At 44.4% G+C, this 27,912-nt stretch overlaps 1 protein-coding gene across 16 annotated transcripts; it reads right to left on the minus strand.

Annotated features, from left to right (window-relative positions):
- On the minus strand, positions 1-27,279 carry LOC114847414 (ATP-binding cassette sub-family C member 4-like). 16 transcript variants are annotated; one of them, XM_055505160.1, is made up of 31 exons: positions 27,022-27,277; positions 26,612-26,722; positions 26,217-26,337; positions 25,909-26,133; positions 25,733-25,822; positions 25,495-25,526; positions 25,276-25,401; positions 24,943-25,192; positions 24,751-24,858; positions 24,506-24,595; positions 23,994-24,185; positions 23,778-23,872; positions 23,620-23,706; positions 23,418-23,514; positions 23,067-23,298; positions 22,720-22,847; positions 22,551-22,588; positions 22,155-22,249; positions 21,611-21,757; positions 16,257-16,336; positions 10,583-10,733; positions 9,693-9,812; positions 9,460-9,570; positions 9,263-9,363; positions 8,965-9,156; positions 7,100-7,255; positions 4,337-4,426; positions 3,705-3,877; positions 3,337-3,442; positions 2,071-2,205; positions 1-674 (listed from the first exon to the last, which is right to left on the minus strand). In XM_055505160.1, the coding sequence occupies exons 1-31, from the start codon at positions 27,093-27,095 to the stop codon at positions 597-599; spliced, it is 3,831 nt and encodes a 1,276-aa protein (XP_055361135.1). In that variant the 5' UTR covers positions 27,096-27,277; the 3' UTR covers positions 1-596. The 16 variants fall into 16 exon arrangements, 14 of the variants coding, with proteins under 14 accessions (XP_055361135.1, XP_055361134.1, XP_055361132.1 ...); XM_055505159.1 differs by having other exon boundaries at positions 22,777-22,847; positions 25,495-25,658; XM_055505157.1 differs by having other exon boundaries at positions 9,693-9,782; positions 25,495-25,658.
- Positions 27,280-27,912: the final 633 nt, after the last annotated feature.

The following is a 27,912-nucleotide window of genomic DNA, read 5'->3' on the forward strand; positions in this document are numbered from 1 at the left end:
TGTGAGGACACATTTATTCACACATGTGACACAATGACACTGTAAATACATTAAAGTGATTTTCTGACCAGAGATGAGACAGATGCAGTCAATATGCAGGAAGACTGTTCAAGTGCAATTACGAGGAATCTATAGCTTGATTAAGAAACAATAATTGCTTTCGTCTCCTCTTTGGTTGACACTGTCAAGCATTTTGCAAATAATAAAAAGTCATCAAGTGTTTTCTTTTGCTTTAAAAGAGTAATGCAATCCACCCATAATGTATTACACCAGGACACTAGTGTCAAACCTCTGAACTCTGTTTGCACCAGCGCTGGACTCAAGAGGCCAAGAGGCCACAGCTCACATACATAAATACAGCACAGTGTAATCAATAACCAGCTGGGTAGTGATGTGCTATCAATAAAGGCAGAGCCCGTCTCGGATGCGTTCCTTTTCTCTATTCCAGGCTAAAGAAGTGCACCAGTCAAGTGTAGCGCAGAGTGTGTTAGGCTGGGAGTCTGAAGCCTTTGTGTACACTGGAGGAACCACTTTCATTTCATACAGGATTCGGTCAGTGACGGAAAGCACAGGGGCCACAGAAGCTCTCCACACTGTCAGAGAGACGTCTCAAAGATGACACAGATGTCCTTGGCACAGCGGGCGTCTGTCGCCCGCGTTTTGTTTGCGTGAACCTGAAAGCGTATCAGGGGAAGCAGTGTCACAAAAAACGCGAGCACACAGTCCAATCTGAGCTACGATCTGTTACGGTGCAATTTATGACAGATCCAGTCAGAGCTGGCTGAAGGGATTTGTCGTCTGCTGGAGCATGCAAAAGTGGCTTACTTAGCCTTAAAGACGACATTCAAGGGAGGAAATATCAGATATTATCACTGAAATTATTTGTTTTCCTTCAGTTAATTTTCTCCAACAGCAGCTTCTGAGCTCGGATGTGCGACGCCAGCTCGGGAAATTTACTTAAAACGCCTGATTTCTTTATATCCGGCAGACCAGCGGTTTCAAAAGCGTAAAGTTTGTGAACAAGAGGCAAAGCAGTTTAAAACAGGTGGTTACAGAAAACCTGCCCACTCAGGGATCCTCATTCACACTGGACAGAGCGGCTCGAGGTTGATATCAGATCATTGAATGCATTTAAACCTTGACTGACAACTATACAAACATGTGGAGCATTTCAGTATTTAATAAGTGGGGCTCGACAGATGTGGACGCCGCAGTAATCTGATCACACGGGAAGGAGAATGGAAAAGGAGAAGACACTACAATAAAGAAAGCAAAACGTAAGGGCTCCAACAATGTCGGTACCAATCCGCCAGTGTGCCGGGGAAGACGACACCGCATAATACAACAGTGTGCTGAGTCTTTGAAATCAGTATTTTACTCATTTCACTCCTCTGGCTGAGAAGATACAGTTCCACTGATAAATTTGTGCCAGGGACAGAGAGAAAATGAAATGATGCCTACTTTTTCTTATTTCACAAAGACCTGTTTGAAGTTGCAATATGGTATCTGTAGTCCCAGACAGATGCACACAAAATGGAATTGAACAATGAATAGCTGGCTCTTATCTTTAGAGTGTCTGAAGGGGAAATACATCACAAATGAATTTCACAGGGAAAAAATGTGGACATTCTCTATTACAGTAATCCCCATAGAAAGTTTACCCTGAATTGCGATGAAGTTAAACTCAATATTTCAAAATAGATATGGTGCAAAGAAAGCTGCTTTTCTGGAATCATCTCTAAAATGATCTGAAAATTACATTATGAAGAAAAAGATTATACACAGAGTTTCTCCGATTAAAATCAGATGATGTCAATCTACAAAGGCACAATTTCTTTCTTGAAATTAATGTTATGGTGTCGCAACGCTCCTAGTAGGCACTTTAAATTAAAATGGTAATCAAGAGTCTTTGCATTGTCAGGCTTATGCACATGTCCTGCTGCCTTAGCTGTATTATTTTGAAGGTGAGCAATGGAGTCTGGAGTTAAAGGCAGAGTCTGGGATTAGCGAGCGCGGCTGGACGCTTATTTAAAGATCGCCCCGTCCTGAGACGAACGTGGGTGTGGTCACCTGTTTGGCTGCGCGCAGCAGCGAGGCAGCCTCGGCTTCGCCCGTCTGCTGGACCATCTGGTAGAAGAGCCCGCGGCGGTTCTGGAGCAGCACATATGGCTCGTCATACTCCTGGACGCTGCCAGCATCCAGGACCTGCAATCATGCACACAATGCTGGGTGTGTGCGCGCGCCACCGCTTGTGTACTTTACCACGGGGGAAAAGTGAAATTTCAGCTCTTTCGCTGCTGAGTGATGCATGCAAACAGCAGAAGATGAATGGGGAAACAGTAGTTCTCTGCGCCTCTGAACCGTCTATTTTACGTGACTCATGCAACAGCAAACACTGGGGCCCGTTCCTCCTCGACAGGGTCACAGACAATGAGTGTAACCTGTTCGCAGGGTGAAAGTCTACCACGCTGACTCTGACAGACTGCAGATCAGGGATTTATCCATGTATTTATCCCAGCATTTCACGGGCTTAGGGGCGGTCCTTAGTCAAATCCAACAATCACATCTTTAAGACGCTCTAGAAAATGACCATCATCTCTGTCATCGCATGCCATGTAAGCCACACAAAGAATAGTGTCGGTTCAAGCAGCTGCAAAAAGACTACAATTATAACACAGACAAATTTTAACAAGCTCGATCCCCGTGCAGCTTTAATGAGCAGTTTGTTAGCGCTAAAGCTCAGTTCCAGGGGGTGTCGAGTTTGAAAGACTGGCTCCTGGAGCTGCTGTCATAGTCAGAACACTGGAAGGTGGAGGCTGTATCCTGGAAGACAATCACAGCTTGGAGGCTGAACCTCAGGTGGGTCCCAGTCAATTCTTCCTGGACTGTGTGACAGTCTGGGGCCATTTAGCGCAGGTGTAGGTGCGAAACAGTCGCCGCTGCGCGACACTTGGCTTCTCTCAGCGCCAGAGCAGACACCAGGTCATGCGCTGCACTCAATAGACACTTAGCAAATGCTGCCACGAATGGCAGTAATTGGCACCTCTGCAGGCAGTGGCAGGAAAGGGCCAAAGATCAAGTGGCACAAGCATGAGCTCAAGGAGAGGCGATGCTGCGGGGCACAGATCAGCCCAGCTGTTCAATAGTAGGCAATTTAAACCTACGGGAGGTTTGCGTAGCCTCGAATCGGAGTGTGTTTTATGTTTGGCAGCTCATGAAGGAAGTTTTCCCAAAGCGTGTGAAAGGATATCGCTAATTCTTTATTACCGGTTACCGAAGGACAGAGACCTCACGTGAACGACTGGGTGAATGGAAATTTACTGTGTCATTACTTACCAGTATTCTGTCACAGTCAATAATAGTGTTGAGCCTGTGAGCAATGGTGAGGACTGTACACTCTTGAAACTTGTCCTGAATAGTCTGCTGGATGAGGCTGTCAGTTCTAAAAGGAGAAGGGAACACAACACCTCAGCACAAAAAGCTCTCTGCCTATAGGCCCTTGGGCAGGGATTTCACTCAGCACACAACAATGGCTCATCAGCAGAAAGGTATGTGAAGCAGAAGGCTTTGCAAAAACACAAGTTAATTTGCCAAATTACCAACTAACAGATAAATATAAGAATGATTTATGCTGATGTATTGCTACCAATAGTAACGCTGGTGTTGATCTGATTACAATGCTTTGGACTCAGGTGTCCCCTGACCTTGGGTCCACATTGGCCGTGGCCTCATCTATGATGAGGATGCGGTTCTTCTGCAGGACGGCCCTGGCCAAACACACCAGTTGCCTCTGACCCATGCTGAGGTTGGAGCCTGCCTCCGTCAACACCGTCTCCAGCTTATTGGGCAGCTCCTCCACCGCGGCCTTCATCTGCACCTGCAGAGAGGGAGAGCAGAGCCCCAACCCTTCATTACTCCCGAATAAAAGCTTCCTGTGGGGATGTCTTTAAAGAGCCATCCAAACACACCCATTAACTGCCTGGCACAATGCAGGGCCAGGCCCAGCGATGACCTTGGCCAGTGCTCTCTTGTGACCAGCCTCTAGCTTTAATCCAGGCCAACAAACCCATTCAGAGGGAAGACCAGGAGCTGAAGCCCTTCACTGTGGGGGGAGCCTTCATCCTGGTTGGCCTGACTGCCCAAACACATCTCCCCCAGCACTTTCAATGGTTCCCAGCTACAAGCCGCACATTGAGCTGGGCCCCATGGCCCTAATGGGATTTCCCCCCATGACTTGTGGCGAGCAGGGAGGCTGAATGGCAGCATTGTACAAGGGCACAGAGGGATCCCCCCCTGGGCCGGTCAGGGGGAATCATTCAGAGCCACGCTGGAGTACCTCTTGGAGTGCATTCCACAGGTCCTCATCTGTGTGCTGCCTGAAAGGGTCCAGATTCTTCCTCATGGTGCCCGTGAAGAGAACTGGGTCCTGTGGATAGATGGATATAGAAAGAGATGGCCGTGGCCAGTTAAGACAATGACAAGAGGGAATACGTATGAAAGGGTTAAGACGGGCTTTACGGGGCGCAGCTAGCCAATGTGTGAGGGGAAGATGTTCACAAAGGGCTTGCTGCACTCAGAAGCTCTATTCAGCGCTGTGCCCAACTACGCTTCAATAGGTTGATCTTTTTCCTTAGGGAAACCTGAGTGTCCGCCGTGATGTTTATTGACGATAGACGCGCAAGGTTATCTCAACGTTTGACACAAATGGTCCCATCCGAGCTCCGTTACGGGACAGCAGCCGTTTCAGGAATAAGTGTCTGTTAATAGCAGTTATCTCATCAGCTGACTGCCCTCGTGGAAGTTCGGCCTCAGATCTCAGACAGCCAGGGTGTCCAAGATATGTATTTACGGTGAGCCACAGACCTGTATCAAGGTTCACCCGCACAGCCGTCTTTAAGTGAGTGAATAAAGCTCTTTATTACAGTGCAGAGGCGAGAGTCCGCCAGGTCCACAGGCACTGTTCCAACATGCCACTCAGTTTGTGGTAAACCCGATAAACAGGAGCAAGCCGGCAACTCCTCGTGTCGGTCAGATATTTATTCATAAATCCTGCTCCGCTGTGGAAGTGATTTACTGAACACTTACTGGCACTCTCAGGTCATTATATTGAGACCGTCTTGCCTCTCGTGATACAGAGCTACTGCAGATAAGGGTTTCATATGGCATCATGTCTGCATCAGTGAACAAACGCAACTGGGCTTTCCCCTTTGAAACACAACACTGGATTTATGACACACAAATGGTTAAACCGACACCGAGTACACGATCGTGTCTGTTGCTGCGGCGGAAACTGGAAAAGCTGTGGACGTGACGCACACAAGCAGGCGGCCGTCCGTGAGAAAAACAGATAGGCTTCCATTGTGCTCTCATAACAGCCAGGATAATGAGAGAACTCCAGCTTACTCAAGATATGAATCTGACCTCGAATCAAGATAGGAGACGTTCTGCGAGATTGGAGCAGGAGTAAACGTGAAGCGCACAAAAAGGGTCTAAAAGGCTGAGTGTCCTGTGTTAAAGCCACAGAACTACTGGTCTGAATGTGACTCACTATCCACACCTTGATCTGTGCTCTGTGGCGGTTACACGGTGGTGAAGGAACATCCAGCCGGCACCGTAGGGGCTCCCAGGTTTACGCACGCCTCCAGTACTAAACAACGAGTCAAACGAGCCGTCGTGAAGGACAGAAGGCCGAGAGTGAACTGCTGAGTTTTCCTCCGGGGAAACAAAGCTTTCAGGACTCGAGCGCCGCCTGTGCCAAGGAAACGTTCCACCTCCTTACTTTCAATAAGCTTTTACCTCTGTCACCAAAATACCGCCTTGTCATTAGGCCAGCTGAAGTCCCAATTCAAACGAGTTCGGTGACACATTTTAATTGAGTATTCAATACTAGGTGAGAAAACCCGCTTTCAAGCACAGCTTTCCATAGACCGATTATGTGCTCTACCAAATCTAAGCCCTCTGTTTGCTACAGAACTCATTTTTACTAAGTCATCCCTGAGACGTCAATAGAAAATGAAATGGATCTTTTTTTTTAATGCTCTATGCATTATCATAATCAAATCTGTGCTTGGCAAATAGTTAATCTTCTCACTGTCAATGTACTGTACAGTATAAATATCAAACTGAAGATTTTTCCATGTGAACAGCTCAGTGAACATCAATTTATCTCTGACGTCTCGCAGCCGAATAAAAGGGTGTTCAGACGGATGTGTGTGAATCCAGACGCTGCTCTATATATAAGTTTGTAAAACTAAAAGCGCAGTAGAGAGCGGCTCCTCCTCTGAGCGCCGGGTGAGGTTTGGTGTCAGGAAAATGCCATCTAGCACGCGTTACGCATGGGCGCGCGCCTAAAGTTCTGACTCGCAACCTGCCACTTTGTGCAAGTCTCTCCCTCTAGGAGAGACAGAAAGAGTAAACAAAATCACATCAAACACGCATCACATCCATCTCAAACTAGTTTGGACTAAGAAGTTAAACTTTATCTGAAGTAGTAGCATTGCCAGGAACCTATCAAATCCACAGAAAAGCATTAATGAAACTGTTTTTGGGCATCTTGGCTTCACCCTAGAAATGTTTAAGACTTGGGCTAAGTGACGGTGTACAAGGGGACTCTGACTGTGAGGATGGGGGAGACTTCTTCTAAGCAGCTTTCCCATGTTTGGGGGGTAGAGGGCTAATCCTCTGTCAGGGATGGGGAACTGCTCTCTTCACAGCACAGGCCGTGGGAGTCTTCTCCCCTCCCTCCACTCTGCTGACACTCACCCGCAGGCTGGCATTTTCTTAATGCCGTATCAGTTTCAACAAGCGGAAATAAAGTTAAACTGTCTCAAGGCATCCGTTTGTCTCACTTTCAGAAATCCCGAGTGACGAGTCTAATTCTCCTCACTTGTTTCAGCCTTTTAAAAGCCAGGCGCATAAAAAAAGGCCAGCGCATGAATGATACCAGTGTTCATCTGACATTTTTGACATTTCTCAATCACGAGGAATCGCACAAGCTTTTCAGGAGTCCAGCAGCTTTAAATCAGGATACACAGGACAAGACTGGGACTTTTTAATTATTGACTTTGCATATGTCACGACTGTGCTCCTAATACAGCACCTGTGGGATGCTGGACATTTTCTGGCGAAGGGTGTGAAGACCAATTGTAGACGTCAGAACACCATCAATGACTATTCTTCCCTCAGGTTCTGCCAGACGGAACAAAGCTGAGATCAGGGAGCTTTTGCCAGCACCAGTCCGTCCAACAATGCCAACCTGCAGCGGAGAGATGAGATTAGACCTGTAACTCTGCAAAACCCTGCCACTTTACTAAACTGGCTATTGGAATGCAACATGCCAGTGATAATGTCCTGGTTACAGGTACTAACATGGCTTTACGTTATTTTTATCAGCTTCTTTATTTTAAAACTACATCGAATCATCAGGTGAACCAGACAATCATAATATGAAGTGTATCATTTTCTGTGGGACTTTTTGCAAGTGCATGATCCAAGGCGGCTATTTAAAGGTCTGTTAGTGCCATTTTCATCGTGCAACCCCTTCCCCTGCTGCACATGCCAGTGTGTGTAGGATGCTAATTTAGGGTTACTCATTACAACTGTAGTTTGACACAATTAACAGCCATTTTAAGAGTTTTACTGGCTTTAACATCACCCAGCTTTGTACTAATGTGCATTTAAAATCTGGATGTCAAGATGAGCTTATTAAATCTCATGGAGCACAGAGATGAACGCGACCAACACATGGCATGACTGGTCTAATACACACTGCTCACAGTATGTTACTAACAGATTCACTCTTAACTCAGTGAATAGGAACAGGTTCAGCAATGGCAACCACGAGGCAAACTACCGCTGCCAACACATAGGCCTGTCATATGCCACCACACAGCTAATGGGCGACCCTTTGTTATGCAAGCTGTGCTCTTTGTAATCCCCTGTCTAAACAAAGAACTAATGTGTGCCTCATAACATGGATAATTTGGATGAAAAACCCACTCCCAGACCTTATGTGCTCACTTTTACAAAGGTCACATCTGTCTTTGTATTTGAAACACAAGAATAAATAATACAGTAATTAAACGGTCGTCAACCCAGCACTGACTGCTAGTCCTGTCCACTAACCCCAACCTGCACACTGTTGTACAGAACTTCCCAAACAAATGTCACCTTAAACTATTTGCTAATTAAGAATGTATCTGTTGTCTCATATTGCATTAATAGAGCTCAGCTTCGTCTTTAAACTGTAAAAGGAAACTCTACTCACTTTTACTTTTTATCTCACTTACACTCAAGAAAACAATTAATCAACATCTAAATATTATTTAGGAAAAAAGGGTGTTGGGTAAATTGCATGATCTTGTGATTGTATTAAGGGTATTACTCTAGTGCCAAACAGAGGGAATACAGCCTTCCTATTAAAAGCGTGTCTGGGGAATTGTTAGGATGCACAAAGCCTTTAACCCCCATGGCACGCAGTAGAGATCCCTCCCATGGGCTGTCAGAGCCAGGGCCTCTACACTTATCAACCCATCCAATGTGAAATCAGCTGCCCTGGCCAACCATAGCCATGCAAAATACACCCCCCGCATTAAACACAGTTCCAATCATCCCCGACCATCTCCCTCTGCCGTGCTCGCTCCCTTCCCTCAGCCCTCTCTCCTGGCCTCTTCTCTCCTTTATAGTGAATAAACAGTTGTCACTGTTAGGTAGCTCAAAATGCAAATTGGGAACAAATGGATCCACTTGAACAGTCTTAATTACATGATATGTATTCCATGAATCACAAATGGTATAGTCCCCAAGATTCAGCAGCACAATATGGTGTCCCCTTTAATAATTGATTTGAAAATAATACCACATAAAAAAGAATCACGCCACACCTTCTACACTAGCTGCATATCAATCCAGGTCATGGAGTGTGCACACCAGTAAGCAAGCGCAGGTGGGAATAAAGACAAGGACCTTTTCTCCGGGTGTGATCACAACACTGAGGTTCTTTAGGACCAATGGCTCCCTGGCACTGTAAGAGAAGTTGACTCTGTCAAAGATGATGGAGCCTGTGTTGGGCCAATCGTGCGGAGGCTGTCGGTCTGTCTCCAAAGGTGCCTCTTTCTCCAGCTCTGCATACTCAACCACTCTCTCCACTGATGTCATCTAAAACAATAAGATCTTATCTCATGATCACTTTAAATAACCTACTGATTCATAAGACGATGCCCAACCAAAGACTCACTGTTCACTAAAAGGTAAGGGTTCTCACCATGTTCTCGATCTCTGCACTCTGTCTGACACCCCACTGGAACATGTCTGTGAGTGTAACAGCATAGGACAGAGTCAGACCCACTGCACCTGGCTGCAACCCTGTGATAACACAAGAAAATGCCAACACACGCTAAAGTCACACATTCAAGTCATCGCCAGTAATGTCCAACACGCAGAACCCATACACTACTGTACCATCTCGGAAGTACAGACAGCCAAAGGCAGCAATGGTGATGAAAACAGAACAGATCCCATCCAGGCGCACAGCAAACCAGCGAGAAGTCGTCAGGAATAAGAACCAGGCCTCTGTTGAGAAATAACAGGCAAAACAGTCACTAAGATCTACATGTGGATGAAAACTAACAAATTAATGCAAATGATAATGCTGATTGCGGGGCTTTTAGCCGTAAACATAATTTTCCTTTCACCTGAGTGACGATCCTGATATTCATCAAACATGTGCTGAAACCTCTGCTGAACCCTGAAGGCGCGGATGGTGCTCAGGCCCTGAAGAGAGACTGAAAGGTGGGAGAAGACGGGACTTCGAGCTAAAACATAAAAAAAATACCCAGAACACAAGTGTAACATTCGACTAAATATATATATAATATATATATATAATATATATATATATATATATATATATATATATATAATATATAGATATATAGATTACTATATATATATATATATATATATATATATATATATATATATATATATATATCTATATATATATATATATATATATATATATATATATATATATATATATATATATATATATATGTAAAATCAGTTATACATTTAGAACCATGATATGAGCTTTGTGTAAAATTCTAACTGCCTCTACCTCACATTTTTAGACTATTATAATGTATTACACATGGGTGTTTGAGCCGTCCACATGAGAAACTCAAATTAAAAATGTACCTGAGGAGAAAATGGGTCTTTTTTTTCTTATTGTTATTTTTACAGAACCCATACAAAAGTAAAATTTTTTTTTTAATAAAATCTTTTTCACCACAGCGATGAAACCAATATGCTTGTATTCTCACAGCATACAATAAGGTAGATAAACTAGAGCCTAAAATGACCTTGTTGTGCCCACTTGCTATTTTTTCCTTTGTAAGTGATGTCGTGAACTGCCGCCTCTCGGGGAAACTGCGTGTGGCCGATCCATGGGCCATCGCCACCTTTAGCCTTTATGCTAATGATCATAGCTTCCCTCAATGGTCGATTAGCATTCCTGTGGTCTGCCTTTGTCTCTGGCACAAAACAGACAAGCCCACCCCACACACCCACTAAAAACAATTACTTGTGGCCTCCAGGCGCTTGATGTCCCTGGACGTCTGCAGGAAGTAGCGTCGTAGGAACAGGAAGACCGTGAGAAGTGGGAAAAGGAGAATCAGGATCCAGGGAATGACGAGAGCGGCCACTGCGACCACCCCAACGACCTGGAGAAATACCTGCAACAGAAGCAGAGGCGTGAGCACAACATACACCGAGTGAAACAGGGCCCAATCCTCCTGTGTGGCAGCGAGGCCCGCTTCCTAAGGATCAACAAGAGAAACTCTTTCAGCTGCGTTTGTGTGAGACCACGATGGACACACACTAAGGTAACAGCAGGTTGTGGGACTGAGGTTATGTGACTCACAGCGTGAAAGAAAAACGACCAGAGCGCTAATTCTCACTTAGTAGCAGGTGAGATTTTACCACTTGGCCAGTGCAGCTCTTATCCCCGGCTCCCCTGGGCTTCCCCTTCAACACTTCTGGCCTGTAAGCCTCCCTGGCAGAGGAGCCAGCCAACAGCCATGGCCACAGTGACTGGCAGAGATCTCTGGGAACCACACTGTGGATGTCTGATACATCGCACTCAAACCACACAGCGCCTCAACAACACAGTGACTCATCACCCGTGTTAATGGCTCCGTGACACATCTACACCAGGATACCAGAGCTGCCCAAACAGGATGGGAGGCAGTGACAACACCAAAGAACCCACACCTGCCCTGTGGTTACATACTACTGTGACTACAAATACCTAGCGCACTGTATATGCAGTCAGAGCTAGAGCTAGAAAGTACAACTGTGAGATACTTACTGTACAACATAGATAAATAAATGTGGACTTTTAAACATGAGAACTTTGCTTATTTAAGTAGTACTGCTATTAAGGGAATACTGGTTCCACTACCGGATGTGTGTGAGATCATTGCGTCTTAACTGAAGGATATACCGTGTTACATATTTTATATTCAATTGGTAGATGATAAAATTGAAACCTCACACCCTGAAATTAGAGACATCCTTAGAGATGAATCCTCAGACATGGAGATTAGGATCGTACTGTTACCTTCAGTGGTCTCAGACTAGCCCAGAGAGATGAAAATTTAATTTAGCACCTTAATTACGGATGTTATCTTCCACTTAAGCACACATTTAAGCATGATCACTTTCAGTGTAGTTTTATGATGAAAAGCCACTCAATTCCATTTGCAGTTCAGATAAGAGGGTATTACTAGTCTAACCATTGCCATAGTGGAGCCCACACAATCAAACAGAGAGTGGAAGCTACAGAGCACAACTGATCCAGAGAATTTCACAGTACATAAGTTTCAATCTTAGCCTTGATGGAAGGCTGCTAGACTGCAAAGTGAGATGGTGGCACCCGGGCCATTACTGCATGTTGTTCATCCTTCCCTTGAGGCGATCAAATATTAACTGAACAAAGTCTTATCATCTACACTGTTTTCGCTCTCCCGCCGACTTGGCGACGCACGCGACACCGCTCGGCCACGTTTGCTCGTTGGCTCATTTGAATTCTAATTGGGATCATTGCGGCCCGGGCCGCCGGGGTCCGAGCCGGGCCGCTTATCTGGCGGCGGGGGTCATGTGAGGCGACAGAGGGGCAACAGGAACCATTAGATAGGAGCCCTGCCTCCTCCTGCTCCCCAGGGCCAGCTGTCGCCACCGCCCCCGTTTGATGCGATCCATTTGCCCGGTCTGCCGCTTATCGTGTCAGCATCAGGAACGCCGCGGCCCCCGCCCACACTACACACAGATGACTCCGATAAGCCATCGCACCAGCGTGCGCCGCGTCGATATCGCCCACCAAACCACACAGGAACAGAAAACTCCCAAAGCCACATCCCGCTGTACATAAAAGTGGATAAAAGGATGAAAGGTTTTGTATACAAACAGTTTAAATAAAGAATTACCGCTAATTGCTCTTTAGCAAGAAAAGAAAGCTACCGCACGCATGTGATTCAGTCATTCAAGCTAACTGGGCACACTGCTGTGTCCAAAGACCATTCAGATCACTGCTGACCCTAATTGCTTTATTTTCTCAATGATTCTATCAGCTCTTTGATGTCCAAATACATGTAGAAAATTGAAGTTAATTGCTATATTTGTGTTGGGTAATGATAGCGACTGTTGTTCGGCAGCAAAAAATAAACACTTCCCTTTAATTAAACATCCCTCCGGACATGGGGAATCAGCGAGCTTTTACAAGCCCCTTTTCATCCTCCCTTTATTTACTGACAGTGTGCATTATTTGCCACTGGGAAAAAACGTGCAAACAAAACAGGAAGCGAGGAGAACGCCGGGTAAGGAGAATTCCTTTACTGAGAACTCCTCTGTCATTGCTGGAATTTGTTCCTGCTCCACACTTTGTGTGACAGAACAGCACAATAAGCTTCAAGGGTCAGTGGTACTGAAACAAAACAGGGCTGTTTTACTTGGGATCTGGAACAATAGAAGTGACCCAATCCATTCTACTGTGTCTTTGGGCTTTATTTTAGCAATAAATGCCCAGATGCTCTGGCTTTTCTTTGGAAGAAATGACTGTGGACACCTCCTTCACATTTTTCCTTTCTGGGCTATTTTCACTTCATAAAGCTGCAGTCAATGTGTTTTGTGTGTGGTGAGGAGGGTCTGACACATACTGTGGTGGTCTCAGTCGCTGTCTACATTGGTGGCTCAAGTAGTCCTAGGATTAGGCCTTTGTGTGCCGTGAAAAGGTAAAAGAAGTCACTTATTTGGGCTCAGTCAAGCTGCTGATTTCCAACCCCATTTTGGAAATAAGAGAAAGGCTTTGAAATGCGGCCTCTGGTGCGCTCTCGCTTTCCCTCTCTCTCTCCTATAAATCACTAGTGTCTGGCAAATACATTCGGTCTTTGCTCCTTTCTCCTTCTCTATATAACAACACAAAAACTTTTTCAAAGAAGCAAAAAAAAAAAAAAAAAAAAAAAAGCAAGTTGCAGCTACAAAATCCACTCACAGGATTCATTGTCTTTATCATATTGACAGGAGGCGAGATTTTGAATGAGATTTAGACTTTGTTATGAGAGTTTCAAGGCGCAAAGGCCAGTTCCCAGACCGGGCCTGTTCATCAGAGTCAGAGCTGAACTGCAGCATCATGGGGGACCTCAAACACTCTGCTGGCTGATGTTGACCATGAAGTTCTGGGATCTGATAAATAAGTGAATGCAACAACTTTATAGCTTTCTCGCGATTCAGTTTCATGTACCTTTTACCTTTTACAGAAGGACAATCGCTCTGTCATAAAACAATGGTCAGAGGGAATTTATGGCGCAGCCTACTGTATATGTTTCTACACAGGATCATCTCCTTGTGTCTCAGACAAACCTGTAGCGCCTGGAGCTAGTGCATTCTTCACGTCCTCTGTCACCGGCAGAGAAAGCCAGTGAAATCCCATCCCACAGCACTCACCGTTACGTCAGCAGTTCTCATATCCCACAAAGCCTCTGAGAAGGCCTGACACACAATGTGCCACAATATAGAGTCACACAACGTTCCCCCGCCAGTGTTTTTAGACAATGGCCATCTTTGCTCAGTGTTTGTGTAGCTTTGATGGGTTTGTTACTACAGTCCCTTCTTCTTTCTACTACTCTCCCTGTTTCGTGTTGGACATCTTTAGGGAGTTCTCTGCTGAAGTTACAGGTTCATGTGACATCAACAAGGCAAGTTGCACCAAAGTGGAAGCAACCGTAAGCTGGTGCATGATTAAAAGCATCCAGACAAGCTGAATGTGTGTGGATGGTTAGGAAGACCTATGAATATAGCCATGGACCTCACAGTTAGTGGTGTGACTTGGTCAAGAGCCTTTACACAAAATCCTCCACTGAGAGACCCCTGTCCTCACCCCTTATTGTTTTGCCAACCTCCCCTGCTCCCTCTGTGAAAATAGAGGCAACCCAGGATTTAAAGGTCAAGTCCACACAAAAGCTGACAATCCCAAAAGCCCGAGGTGTTTTTAATTGACAAGGGGGAAAAGGGGGTGAGAGAAAGAGCCTTCGCCCCAATATACTAAATTACCACTAAATGAGACCTGTCAAAAAATAGGGCTCTGGGGTGTAACCAGGTTCCCCCGGCTTCAGGGAATCCCCTTGTTAGGTGGATACGGGGGCAGTGCTGAGGGGCTGTAAAGTGCTTACTCCAACATAAAGGAGGAGGCTCCTGTGCAAATCCCCACACAGAGGCAGGCTCTCCCCATAGAGAGAGATAAACCAGTTAGGGCATTGTTTATGAAGTTTCACTTTATTCCCCCCGACAACCATTTAAACAATGACTGTGGGGAAATGTCCCTCCGTGAATGAGCAACAATAGTCGGGATCAGCAGCTTTTCTGCACGCTTAATACTTTGATAAAAAGAGTGAAAATCGTCCTTCCTGAAAGCATTAAAGCCTGCTGCATGAAAGACACCTGCAAACAAGAGCAAAAAGCAGCGCAAACAAAAGTGCATTGTCCAAAGGATGCCACCTTTGTCCACTGCTACAATCACCTCCTAGTTCAGGCGGCACAAAAAGTCCGACAGAAACAACGTTGAAATTGGATATTTTAGTCTGGTTTTGACACAACTTGCTCTTCTGTCATTATGTGTTATTCATCACAGCGACGCAGGAGGATAAAGCAGACGTTGCTTTAGTGCTGTGTTTTGGTTTTCCTGACAATAAGGTGATAATTCATTATGGGGGACGGGGCAGGTCATGGATGAAGTACAGGGACACAAGCTCGTTTTCAGCCATGACCTAGTCTACTTTCACTGTTTGCTGATGGACCTTATGGGCCTTCTACAAAGTTATTATTTTACTCCAGCCATTATTCACCTTATTATCAAAATGAGGGGAACTCTAGCAGACAAAAAGCTTTTGTGCGTATGATCTTTTGTGCTTTCAGCATTTAAGATGTCTTTTGTCTACTGTGAGATGGGTATCTGCCACAAACATCACTCAGGCATTGTGGAGGGGGGATTCGTTTTCAGCGCGCCTTTGTTCTATTCTTCGGCCCGAACCAAGGAGCCACGCCTGCTCCTCTACCTCGAATTGTGCAGCGAACATTTCCTTCTTTGTGGAACTAGGTGCATGAGCTGGCTCATCTCCGCAGGCTTTCGTGGGAGATGGCTGTCACTGTGGCAGGGTGGCATTTGGTAACCTAACCCTGGTTATGCACCAGGGTGGCCCTTGGCTACGAGGCCTGGAAGGTTGTGGAGCATTAGGTGAATTAGGTGAAGTCCCCTTCTGGATTGGTTCCATCTGACCTGTCCCCTTCCCCCCTCGACTCTACTTCCAGCTCCACTCCTGCAGCCACGTTATAAGCCTGCTGCTCCTCCTCCACTCAACACATCACCCCTCCTGGCCTCCCCAGTGTTTTCCTCCATATCTGACCCATCATCCCGTAGCCTTTATTTCCTCTTGGTACCTTTCTCTCCCCCAATCACTCGCTCAGTCTCTATACTCATTCTCTGAAGATACCGCTTCTGTTGTGCCACACTGAGGGAGCCACGCCCTCGGCCTATGTGCTCACTTTTATTAAATCTGTGCAGGCGCTGGGCCGCTCTGGCGGGTAATCCTACAGTAATTGTTTCCAGATTAGGGGACCCGGGCCACAAAGCAGGTTTACCCAGGCATGAAATGGCCTCCCCATGCTGCATCGCCAGCCACCAAACCTGCCGAGGTGAGACTCACCTGGATAAAGTCCACAAACGTCCATGGGAGCAGAGAGTCCAGGTAACCGATGTCCTTCGAAAACCTGTTGAGGATTCTTCCTGGAAAAATAAACACGACAAAGGAAAACAGATTACACAAGATCAGAAGATTTGTGTGCAATATAATCACACATTCACAATATAATCATTGTGCCACATTTGAGGGAGGAATTTCATTTATTCAACATTCCTAGAATCAGATTCATACAAATAAATTAAACAAGTATAAATCACTGAATCTGCACTCAGAATTCTTCTATTTCAAAAGACAAACACTGTTGAACAATGTCCTTCGTCTCTTTATATGAAGCGACTGTCACCAATGTTCCATCTAATTTAATTCAACACAGCTTATACGTTTGGTGCGATAGGGGATGAAAAACACAGGCCTATCTAGATTAAACAATGAATCATTATTTATCCAGCATTTCATAAAGGCGGCCTTACTCCTGGCTGAATGCGCAGGGGAACCTTTTGTTTGGAGACAAAAGGGCAACAGAAGCTGTGTACCTGCCTTTATGTTCTGACTGGCAGTGTCAGTGACGTTAATTGAGTTGCCTGCAATCTGCTCAGGTGTTCATTCTTGTGGCTGGTGCTCTGCAGGTGCAGTGGCAGCCCTTCATTGTCAGTCTTTTAGTGACTTTGTGCTCCCATTTTGATCCCATAGCACATAAGATTGCTCTCCAGCTGCGTTCACACACTGTTTACTGCAGGGTCAGCGCAGCCAGTCCCCACACTCAACTACCAAAAGGCAAACAAAACAGAAAGGGCATCTCTGAAGGAAGCCTCTAGACTGAAAGCGGTGCCAGTACCTCCACTTGTGAAACTGGGCTGCATTTAAAAAGGCGACAGGAAGCGATGACTGACTCGCGTGTTCTCTGAGGTGTGCGTTTCCCGTCTGTTTGCCTTGAACATTGGGTCATCGCATTCTGTGCCGTACTTAAGCAAACAATTCAATCTGTCTGGAGGAGAATGCAAATAAAGCCGCGCTCACACATTTAGGGTACGAGCCTTGATAGAGTAAAACTAACCACGCAAGCATGCAGATGAGTTTATCTAGACTCTGAGAACAGGCCATGAAACAGGGTTGGACTTGGTGCGGCACCGAGACGAGCGGCGTGTAGGCACCGCGCGGCGGCGTGGCGGTCTGGAGGCGAGGCGGCGCGAGGCTATGGCACCACTGACCTAAAAGTTGCCTCCTAGCCTCCCAGTCAGTCCTTTAGAGGTGGGCCCTGTAATCACCTCTCTCCACGGCCGTAAGCAGCTTACAGCTTTATCCAAAATACCGCTCCCGCCTAAAAACATGCATGCAGACGAGGCCAGGCTCCCCATAACAGCCATTGCATAAACCCAGCCAGAGCATTATTCCCCGCAACAACCCAGCAATGCTCCAAATCAGCACTGATTCAAAGTCAAGTGGCATAAGCATGTTGTACACTTGGAGGCAGACTAATCTTATTCACAGTGTGAGTGCCCCTTTAGCATACAGACATCCTGAGGGGAGGGTTCAAGCAAAGGGGGTATAGCTCTGACTATACTAGTGAAAAATATCACAGCTTTAGTGTGTGAATGGGGGGAGGACTTGTCAAACTGTGTTTGTGGAAGATCCAATAATATTTTATGTAATGTTACTGTCTAAGCCATAGATGACCCAAATTCATGCATATCTGACAAACAATGCCAATGAGAAAAGGATAGGTTTCTCCGGGTTACATCATACGATGGTTGGAGGGTGTTAGAGCAGGGAACATCAGACAGCTATCAGCTGTTTGACAAGCAGCTCGGTTAACGAGAGCAATGAGTTTCAGAGGGGATGAAGTAAAGATCCTGCTCCGTGGAGAGGATACATTACAGTGATGTAGTTACACAAAGACGTTCGCTGCATGGAAATGCCTATGAGGTAAGATCGGCATGGGACAATGGCTTCAATCACTATGGGTGGTTGTCAACAATATCACCTATTGTGTAAAGAGGGGTATAGACGTTTCAGGATATCAGCAGCATTAGTATCAAACAATTTCTCATGGTTTGAGACTCCAGGGGTGATTTGCACCACTTTTTAAGGCTCAGGAAATATCAAGCCCTCCCAACTAAGGTGGCCTCTTAGGTGGAGATATTAGGTGAGCAGGGCCCCCAATCAGACTTAAAGAAGTGGAACAGTGGGGTCCGGCTGGAGCAGGGCGTGTGGCAAATCGCTGTTCCCTGTAAACATCAAGATAAGGCTGCAACTCAGAGTCGCTCCATGTGTGGGCCCCAGTGCAGTTGGAGGGGCCTTTCAGTGAGGCAAGTGTGATAATGAAGGAATACCGGGGAGGGGGCTGCCAAGGCTGGAGGTGGCACAGCTCACCTGTACTTCCATGAAGGGACCAGCGGCCTGGGGCAGCCTCCCACCGCCGGCGCCTTGCTGCCAATACTAATACATTCTAAATCCATTCTCTTCGCTCACACCGCCAGGCTCCTGCAATCTCCTCTCCTTCCCTTTCATGCAATTAAATAGTGGAAGTGCCGAGCGAGGGGGAGCCCTATCAGCCATACTGCACACACACACGGCTCCATCTCCACATTCAATTTACACACTTCGATATCATCATCCTCTCTGCAGTACTTCCTTCACTTCTCTCCTAACACTCTTGCATCCCAGACCTGAAATACAGACATTAAAAACATTGCTTCTGTAGACACAATTAGAATGTCACATCACTGACTACAGAAGATCTAAAGTTCCCTGCGTCAACAGCAATTGAGTGACACCCTACACTGAGATGGCCCACTATGTCGATGTGAAAGGGGGATGGTAGAGGTGTGTGTGTGTGTGTGTGTGTGTTGACTGAAACTCCACTCCTTGACTGTGCTGATGAGCCAAAGCCCTGGCCTGCAGTCTCTGAGGGGATTAGCCCACTCAATGACACTAAATTACAGGGATCAACATCAGCTCAACACATCCACCACTGTCTGTGCTGCTCTAACTGGATCACATTTGGATGAACAGCTGTAATAAGACTGTACATACTGCTAAAATTGAACATGAATATATTAAGTTATATAAATTCACATAACAAAAGACACAGCAGACTGTAGTGGCACTGTATCAAAATCATCTAGCTATCATATAATGTATAAAATAGTATTGTTAGAAAATATAAAGGTTTTAATCATCAAACGCCCCAACTTGGAAATCTCCAGTGAGCACAAAAGATAACGCAGAAACAGCGCGGAGGCATTCAATAGCTGATACAGAACAAGCTACAATGCCTCTCCATCAATCGTGATTCACCATCGCTGTACTCAATTGTTATAAACCCACAATCCCAGGAATAACAAATACAACCTTTGTGCAGCGATGCTTGAAATGGTAACCTTTAACTCTGAGGACAGCTATCAAACACTAGCCGTGTTAAGTAGCAGTACACCTACCTATCGCTTACACGTGTAAACAGCTGTCAAGTCCTTAACAACCCGATGTTACAAATTACCCAGACTCACGACGAGACCCCGGTGTACGTTGGAGGCAGCCGCGATGGAGATGACAGGTTGTGTACAAAGTGAAAGATTCATCAAAAACATGACAAATAGGAAAACGGCAGCTCTGCCAACAGCTTCGTCTGTATTTCTTTATAAAGTTGGACTTAAGCGAATGAAAAGAAAAAAAAACAGAAACAAGAAAGTAAAACTTCTTCACATTTAATAAGTAGAATAAGGTCAAGTTCATTCTTAAGTAACCATTGCAGGACATAAGCAGCGCACTGTCTGAGACGACTGTCAATAAATCCAGTGTTGTCACAGCGCAGAGGCCAAGCCATAATGACTGGACTGGTCATACAATGGTTACTGATAGCAGCACAACAGCAATCAGATAGCAGAGGCTGTTAAGCTTCTCCTTTGCTGCGCCGCTATTAAACAGATTATTACATTATTCAAAGTGTTTGTTCTCCTCCTGTGTGTAGCCTGCCAAGCAAGGCACACCCAGATAAGCCGTCAGGTAGTCCAATATGTAACAGAACAGCAGCAGGAAAAACAAAAGCCCAAGATTAAGACCTGCAGTGTTTGAAGCACACACACTTTTGCGCAGCTTTGTCACTACACCCATGTCTAATGCCAGTTGAAACCACAAGCACCTGAACACCCTCAAATCAAATTTAGACGTGTATTAGCGGCTTATTATGACTCATTATACAGATACAAGTTCCCTTCTTGTTGAGAATTCCCACCCGGGCTGATTGTGTTGTACATGCATGTCACTATGAGGAGATTAGCCTGAGTAATTATCCGCTGACAGTTGAACAATGCTGCAGAAAAATTAAAAGTTATCAAAGTGGGCCACTTGACAGTTGACTTTGGATACGAATGATAGATTGAAGTAACATAACTGCACATAGTGTAATTACAAAACGGTTTTTAATTAATATCACAGAATTAGACAAGATACATCAGACGAGCAAATTCATTATTTAAACAAATTTAGAATAATTAACAGTTTTAACATGCTTGAATAAAAACCTCAGAGTAAAGTCAGACGTATCTGCAGTGTTTGCTTACGTTTAATATCACGTCCATGTACTCCCTCACTGACCAAGTAGCCACAGCCGACAAAGCTAATAAGATTATTGAAGATTTCTGATACAGCGCACAAGACAAACATGTCTGTATTTGCACAGCTCTACAGTCAATACAACGCCGTTCAACGCCGAGCGCAAACAGAATTTATTCAACATGATTGTTTGCTTTTTTGTTTGGTACCACAAAAAGAACAGATAGGACTGCCTTTATTAATTTTTAAACACATTTTAACTGGTATTATATCACATTTTCAGATATTAAACATTATACACTTGATTCCACTAACAAACAGCATCTTCTTCATGTTTTATACAGTAAACCTCAATATGAAGTGACTTACTAAATAAATGTTTATAATATAGTTCAAATTCGTTTAAACATTTAACAGTAATTTATTCTAGGTCCTCACAAATGTAATAAGCATTTTAATATTAATACATACATCTTATGTTTAATTTTTGTTTTAAAAAATGTTTGAATTTTATTTAATTTGACAATTTAAATTTTGAAACATAATACTTTTTTCAAAATAGGAAAAATTACTATTAACTATAAAGTGCAATATTATTGATATTTGTAAAGTAACCAAAAATAAATAAAAAAAAATTAAGTAACAGGCTGCTCTCTAGTGGTGAGTTTTAGTACAATAACTTCTACACAGGCTCCAACTGAATGCTGGCGTCTTATCATCTCATATTTGCTGTACATCATCGGTCATGCTGAAAATTGACCATTTCTTCAGACAAGAACTTATAAGTACATAAATGAGTCACTTACCAATTGGATTGATAGTGAAGAAGCGTATGGGGGTCCGGAGTACGGCATTAAACATGCTGGTGTGTAGCGTTTGGGCTGAGCTCACCAGGACGTTAAAAAAGACGAGGCTGCGGAGGAAGCCAAACAGAACTGAGGCGGCTGTTAAACCTGAGAAATGCACAGAAAACAGTTCTTTTTGTGCCCGTTCTACTATATCTACACATTTAAAACAACAACATTCAGACTACGTTACCAAAACTATGGGAATCATCTAATTTTATTTTCACTTCAATTACGCTTGTTTTAGTCTCAAATGCTAATTTATCACTGTGGATACAAAGCCTTAAAGAGTGAAAAGAGTCAGAGTCACAGGAAGACAATCAGGGCAGCAGCAAACAAGAAAGGAGCTGCTATCTCCCTGTACAGCTGAGGCCCATGTGCACATACAGTGGGCCTTGAAGGCCTTGGGCCACAGCCAAAGAAGTGTGGATCTGTTCATTGAATAGCTGGGGTATTCAGAGCCTCAAACGTACACAAACTGCAATGTGCGCTCAGTGAGCTTCACCTGCGTAAACACCTAGGTACAGGTCAAGGTCCAGCTGTTGAGGGAAGCTGCCATTGAGGTGCTCTGTCACATTGATGTGCTTCTGTTCAGAGGCCCTGGAAGTCAGCCACAAAAGAAACAAAAATCCACAAGGACAAATAAACACAACAAAGAAAGAAAGCAGCAACATGAAGGGATCATAAAAACACATTCCCCCGTTCCTGAAGCACAAGGTCAGTTTCAACAAGTGACAGAGAATGCCAGGAAAAACAATCCGGTTCAGTTGCGTTATATGAAATCATCAACCACTTCCAGTCTGACAAAATATGCCATATTTGCCTTACAAACCCTGTTATTCTCACTCTTTTTTTAAAGCAACCTTTTTTTCCACGGGGTACAAAAGAAACAAAATCTCACCAGCAAGCCAGCCACCAGTCCTGAAGAACAAACGTTATCTAAACAGGAAAAAGGGCAAACACAAAGGGAAATATCAGTTTTTCTGCTTTTTAAATTCCACATTACCAGATAGCATTAAAGCTAAACTAACACAAAACACACAATAAATCCATTTGGAAGATAAACTTACATGTGCTATGGCATTGAGAAAAAAAAGAATGAAGAGGACCAGGAAGTTAGCGCCTGCCTTGAAATACTTCATATACATACGTAGGCCGACGTTTCCCTCTGAGCGGCTTTCCACCTCTGCCGGCTGCACTACCTACAGATAGACACTAGTGTCAATGCCACTCATCCAGCAATACTTCAAATCTGACTGCTGAGAGTCTTAAGGAAAAGGTGGGTATCTCCTGCTCTCTAGTGGCTGCAGGGAAGCACAACAGGCTTTGCCTACGATGATGATGCAATTCATGTATATTTAAGACCTGATTAGAGCTGTTGTGCTCCTTATAGTCAATATGACTCACATAGAAACACCTACACCTGCAAGTGGCTCTGCTTGCTCAATCAGAGAGTGCAGAGAGGACGAAGGGGAGGACACGGACGACAGAGAGCTGTTGGAGAGAGTGTGATGGAAGCGGGACACAATTCCAGGGACGGGGGTGGCGCAGAGTCTCTCCTCCTGGACTTCCTTCTCCTCAAGCAGGGAGGTGAAGTCTAGCCCAGAGCCCTGCAGCTCATTAAAGGTTCCCAGTGCCACCATCTGGCCCTGATGTAGAAGGAAAAAAAGGAGAATGACGCAAAAACAGACACAACACAAGAATTATGCCAAAGTTTCAGGCTTAACAGGTGCAGAACAGCAAACAGAGGAAATAAACAGACATGCACCTCTTTCAGGACAACAATTTGGTCTGCAGCCTTCAGATACTGTAGTTGGTGAGTAACAAGGATGCGGGGCTTCTTCTTCAGAAGTCCACAAATGCACCTAGGATAAACAGAACACATACTGAGCATTTTACATTATGAGGGGTTTCTAATAGAACACTGTTTGGCTTAGGGTTTCTGAGCAGACACTGGTAACAAGACTTACTCTTCAAAGAGGTGTCTGCCCACCTCAGCATCCACAGCGCTCAGAGGGTCATCCAGTAAGTAGATATCTGCATCCTGATACACTGCTCTAGAACACACATAATACGGTTAAAAATACCAAGAGAAAACCTTCTATTGCTGGATAGTTGTTTGGTTTACCTGGCTAAGCTGACTCTTGCCTTCTGTCCCCCACTGAGATTGGCCCCTTTGTCCCCAACCATTGCCAAGTCACCACCGGGTAACAAGTCCATGTCCTGAACACGGTCAAATCACAACTTCACCACTTTTACACACATTTAAACTCAGCTTATGCTAAATTTGCAAAGTGGCAACACGTGGACTACACATTTTAAGAGGTCTCCCTCTGATTCTCACTCTTTTGAGGGCGCAGGCTCTTAGAACTCTATTGTACTTCTGCGGATTGAGCTCTTTGCCAAAAAGGATGTTGCTTCGAATCGTACCAGGTACAATCCAGGGCTCCTGAGAAGTGTAGCTCAGCTCTCCTTTGACTTTGACCACACCACTTTCCTGACTCAGATCTCCCAGGATGGCACTGAGCAGCGAGGACTAAGAGGAGAGAGATCAAATAAAGCAAAAATCTAAAAACTGCATGTTATGTACTTAAAATAATAATAGTAATAATAATAATAATAATAATAATAATAATCTACACATCACAATTAATGTATTTATTGTGTTTGTCAAAAAGACAGCCTCAGTGCAATTTAAGTTTTATTCACCTATTCATGAGAAACTAAAAGTGTTGAATCTGCACTGTAATACTGTAAAATTGAAGTATAAATTCAGTATATGAAGTATTTATAGTTACTCAAGCCTGGACGGGTCAGGTTTACAATGTGTTCATCTGACTAGCAAACAGACCTGACCTTTCCAGCACCAACAGGTCCAATTACTGCAAGCAGCTGCTCAGGCCGCACTGTGAATGACACATTCTGTAGAGTTGGAGCCTCCAGTATCTGTATAAAAAAAAACAACTGTACTAAAAGGCCAGGTTTTGCTGACTATGCAGAAAGTCTCATTTTATACAGTCAGTATAGGATATGCATGTTTTTATGTTTAAGACTCAACAAGTCAAAATATCGCAGTGAAACGGTTTCCCATAGTTTCCTACCTGATCCCAGTAGCATATTAAATCCTGAATTTCCACGATGCAGTCTGTCTTCTCTGTCATAGGGAGTCCCAGATGGTGAGGAGCAACTTCATCAAGCAGAAGAAAATTCTTACAAGAGAGCGTTTAAACATTTAATCACAAAAGTCCACCAATATACAGTAGAAATACAGGTTCTCTCTGTGACGCATTTACTTTGATTCTCCTAATGCTGATGAGAGTCTCTGAGATCTTTTCCATGGCAAGAGGAAAGAAGAGGGTGATGGTGAGTCTGACTGCCCCATAGAGGGAAACAGCCATAAACACTCTGCTGGCAGACAACCTGTTTCCTGTCAGCACATACACACAGACAGTGATGAAGATGATGATCTTGTTGGCCACAAAGAAAGATGCCATGTTCAGGCTGCGCAGATAAGAGCTCTTCATGATCTTAGAGATTTCCAATCTGCACAATAACACAACATTTTGTTAATGAAAGCTGATTAATATTTATCTCAAATCATCCCAACATTACAAAGACTAATCCACCTTCTGATGTCATCCACCAACGCACCAAAAGGCTCCTCCCACCCATACATCTTGATAACACGAATGCCAGATATGACTTCATTCATTGTACGTATTCTGTCATCTGTTAACACGGCAGTTCCTGCCCTGAAAAAGCACAACGACAAACGAGGAAAACAGAATGGAGGTCGTTCTATTCACTATATAGCACAGGGTGATAAATGTGCTACGGCCACCAACCTGAGTCTGGAGAACAAACGTCCAAACATGATCTGTATGGGCAAAAGCAGAAAGAAGACGACCATTCTCGCGAGGCACGAAGGGCCAATTGCACAGATCAACAATAACGTGACAGCTGCTGCTTGCAAGGGGGCAACCCACAAGAAGTGCAAAAACATGGTTACCTGCAAGAAAATGTCCACATTCCTGTACTGTACATAACACATACAGTGAATATGTCAAATGTTCAAATAGTCACCTCATCAAATTTGTTGACGTCATTGGATAAAAGGTTGACAATTTGTCCCGTGGTAGTTTTGGCGAGTGCTCTGCTGTTCAGACACAGAGCCTTAACAGAGCAAAAGCATCACATGAAGCTTTTGAGATTTTACCAGGACTACAGCTACAGCTAATTGCCGAGTTACTACGACTGACCTTCCGATAGATGATGTGGCACATGGCTACTCGTATCTTCATCCCCACTCGCTGGACGTTGTAGAAATAGAGGTGGTTAAGAGTGGCCAGGCCGACGGTCGACAGACAGATGGCTGCAGCAAAGCCGTAGGCCTCGTGAACGGCAGCCGAGTCGACGAGGTTGTGCCTCTCAAAATACTCAATCAGCTTCGCAAGTAGCACTGGCTGGATAACTTTGATGATCTCCTGATAGAAATGTGAATGTAAAGCTGATATAGTAGTTATCAATGCAGGTTTTCCACGGTGCATACTGTACGCTTCCACTGTACCGCTATAAAGATGTAGATGCCAATGACTAGGTACGATCTCCAATAGCACTGGAGAAGAACTCTGGTAAGTTCTGGTGGACGCAGATCTGTTGCAGCCTTTCGGACTTCCTCATTCCAATACCTTGGAAAAGCACAGAGAAATGAGAAAGAAAAATCAGGGTGAGTCTGTAATCTTTAACCAAGTCAAAATAACAAACTGCAGGTGATTTCCAAGAAACTATGAATGGTTTCCAGAGGAAATGGCAAAAGTCACTTCTACATATTTGGAGCGGAGTAGAGGAGGTGTAGCTTGGGTGGGGCAACAAGTGGGAGCGTTGGGGTTAACACTGTTGTACAAACAATTTATACATTTAAACCCACAATACAAATTAAGTAAAAGAGATTTAATGTCTTACCACTGGAGTTCATCCCCAAGTCTTTGAGACGCATCCTCTGGTAGGACTCTGTACATGTCGTCCTCCTCCAACCTTCTCTTGTAGGCAGTTCTGAACAAGGGATTCAGCCAACTGGAGATAAAGTGCATTAAAAGTATGTTAAGCAGGTAAAACAATGTTTACAAAAACCTTCTCGTTCACACGTGTTTAATAACTTTACAAATACTGGTGAAGATCACGTTACTCAAGCCTTTCCTGCCCCTGACTCTTGCTCTTGCTGCGGGACTGGTTCCAGACCATGAGGGGACGGTGTGGGTTGTGTTCATGCAAACCAAGGTGCATAGCAGCTACTGCACGGCCACACACTGTGACACTGACTCAAAGCGCTCCGTTAAATGACATTTCGAGGACCGAGACACCGCGTTACTCACCAGAAGAACGTCCTGGAGAAAAGATTAGCCGAAGCCGCTGGATTATCCTTCGCCTCACCCCGCAGAGGTTCCATTTCCCCCGACAGTCAGCAACTGTGCGCGGCCTGGAAGGCAGAGAAGTGTCGATAAACACAAAGTAGTGGTTTAGTGGTCGCAAACTAAGGTTTGTGTGTGTGTCACAGCAAACACCGCGGAATTGACAGGCTTGTGAGACGCGCACAGCCAGTTTGGGTAACAGGTGAGCCGGGTGCTGTGTAGCCCCGCCCACTCATTTGTGACTGGCTGAGAGACGTGTCCATCACAACTGTCAGTCTTTTCATCCAATCATTAGCCCACGCACGTGTAGCACCGGAAAGGGGGGAGTGTGTAATGGCAAATGTTATTCTACCGCTCAATTCCCAAATATATATACAAGTATGCATTTAAAAAACTCCTTCAATTCCACAAATTTTCTCAATTCACACTTTAACATTTAATTAATCACAGGCAATTGTTTATTTCTGATGTTTAAGTACTTTTGATAGAAAACATAGTTAATACTTATTATTTATACTTAGTATTTTATAAATACTTAGTGTTTTACAATACATATATATAGTACTGTAAATTTAAATGGAATCAAATGAAGTAATGAATGTCATTATTATTTGTTAATAAAATTTTGCTTAAATCATCAAGCGTTCATGCTACTGTAAGAAACTGTTTTGACACAAATATATCCCACGAATAAATAGAGGTTTTTAGTTTTTTGATTAACACTAACACACTAACACTTTTTACATTTACCTTCAGGATATTTACACAAAATAACAGACGTCTATGAAGTAAATGGCTTTTCTATAAATAAGCTGTGTGGTGGATAACGCTGTTAACTGAGCATTTCAAGGACCT

Source organism: Betta splendens, chromosome 21, assembly GCF_900634795.4.
Source record: "Betta splendens chromosome 21, fBetSpl5.4, whole genome shotgun sequence".
NCBI lineage: Eukaryota > Metazoa > Chordata > Actinopteri > Anabantiformes > Osphronemidae > Betta > Betta splendens.

Coding starts and splice junctions, on each gene's coding strand:
- LOC114847414 (XM_055505156.1), bottom strand. CDS start 27,095: ATGGAACCTCTGCGGGGTGAGGCGAAGGATAATCCAGCGGCTTCGGCT. Junction 26,723..27,021: donor TTCTCCAGGACGTTCTTCTG/GTGAGTAACGCG, acceptor CTTTATCTCCAG/TTGGCTGAATCCCTTGTTCA. Junction 4,427..7,099: donor AAATGTCCAGCATCCCACAG/GTGCTGTATTAG, acceptor ATCTATCCACAG/GACCCAGTTCTCTTCACGGG.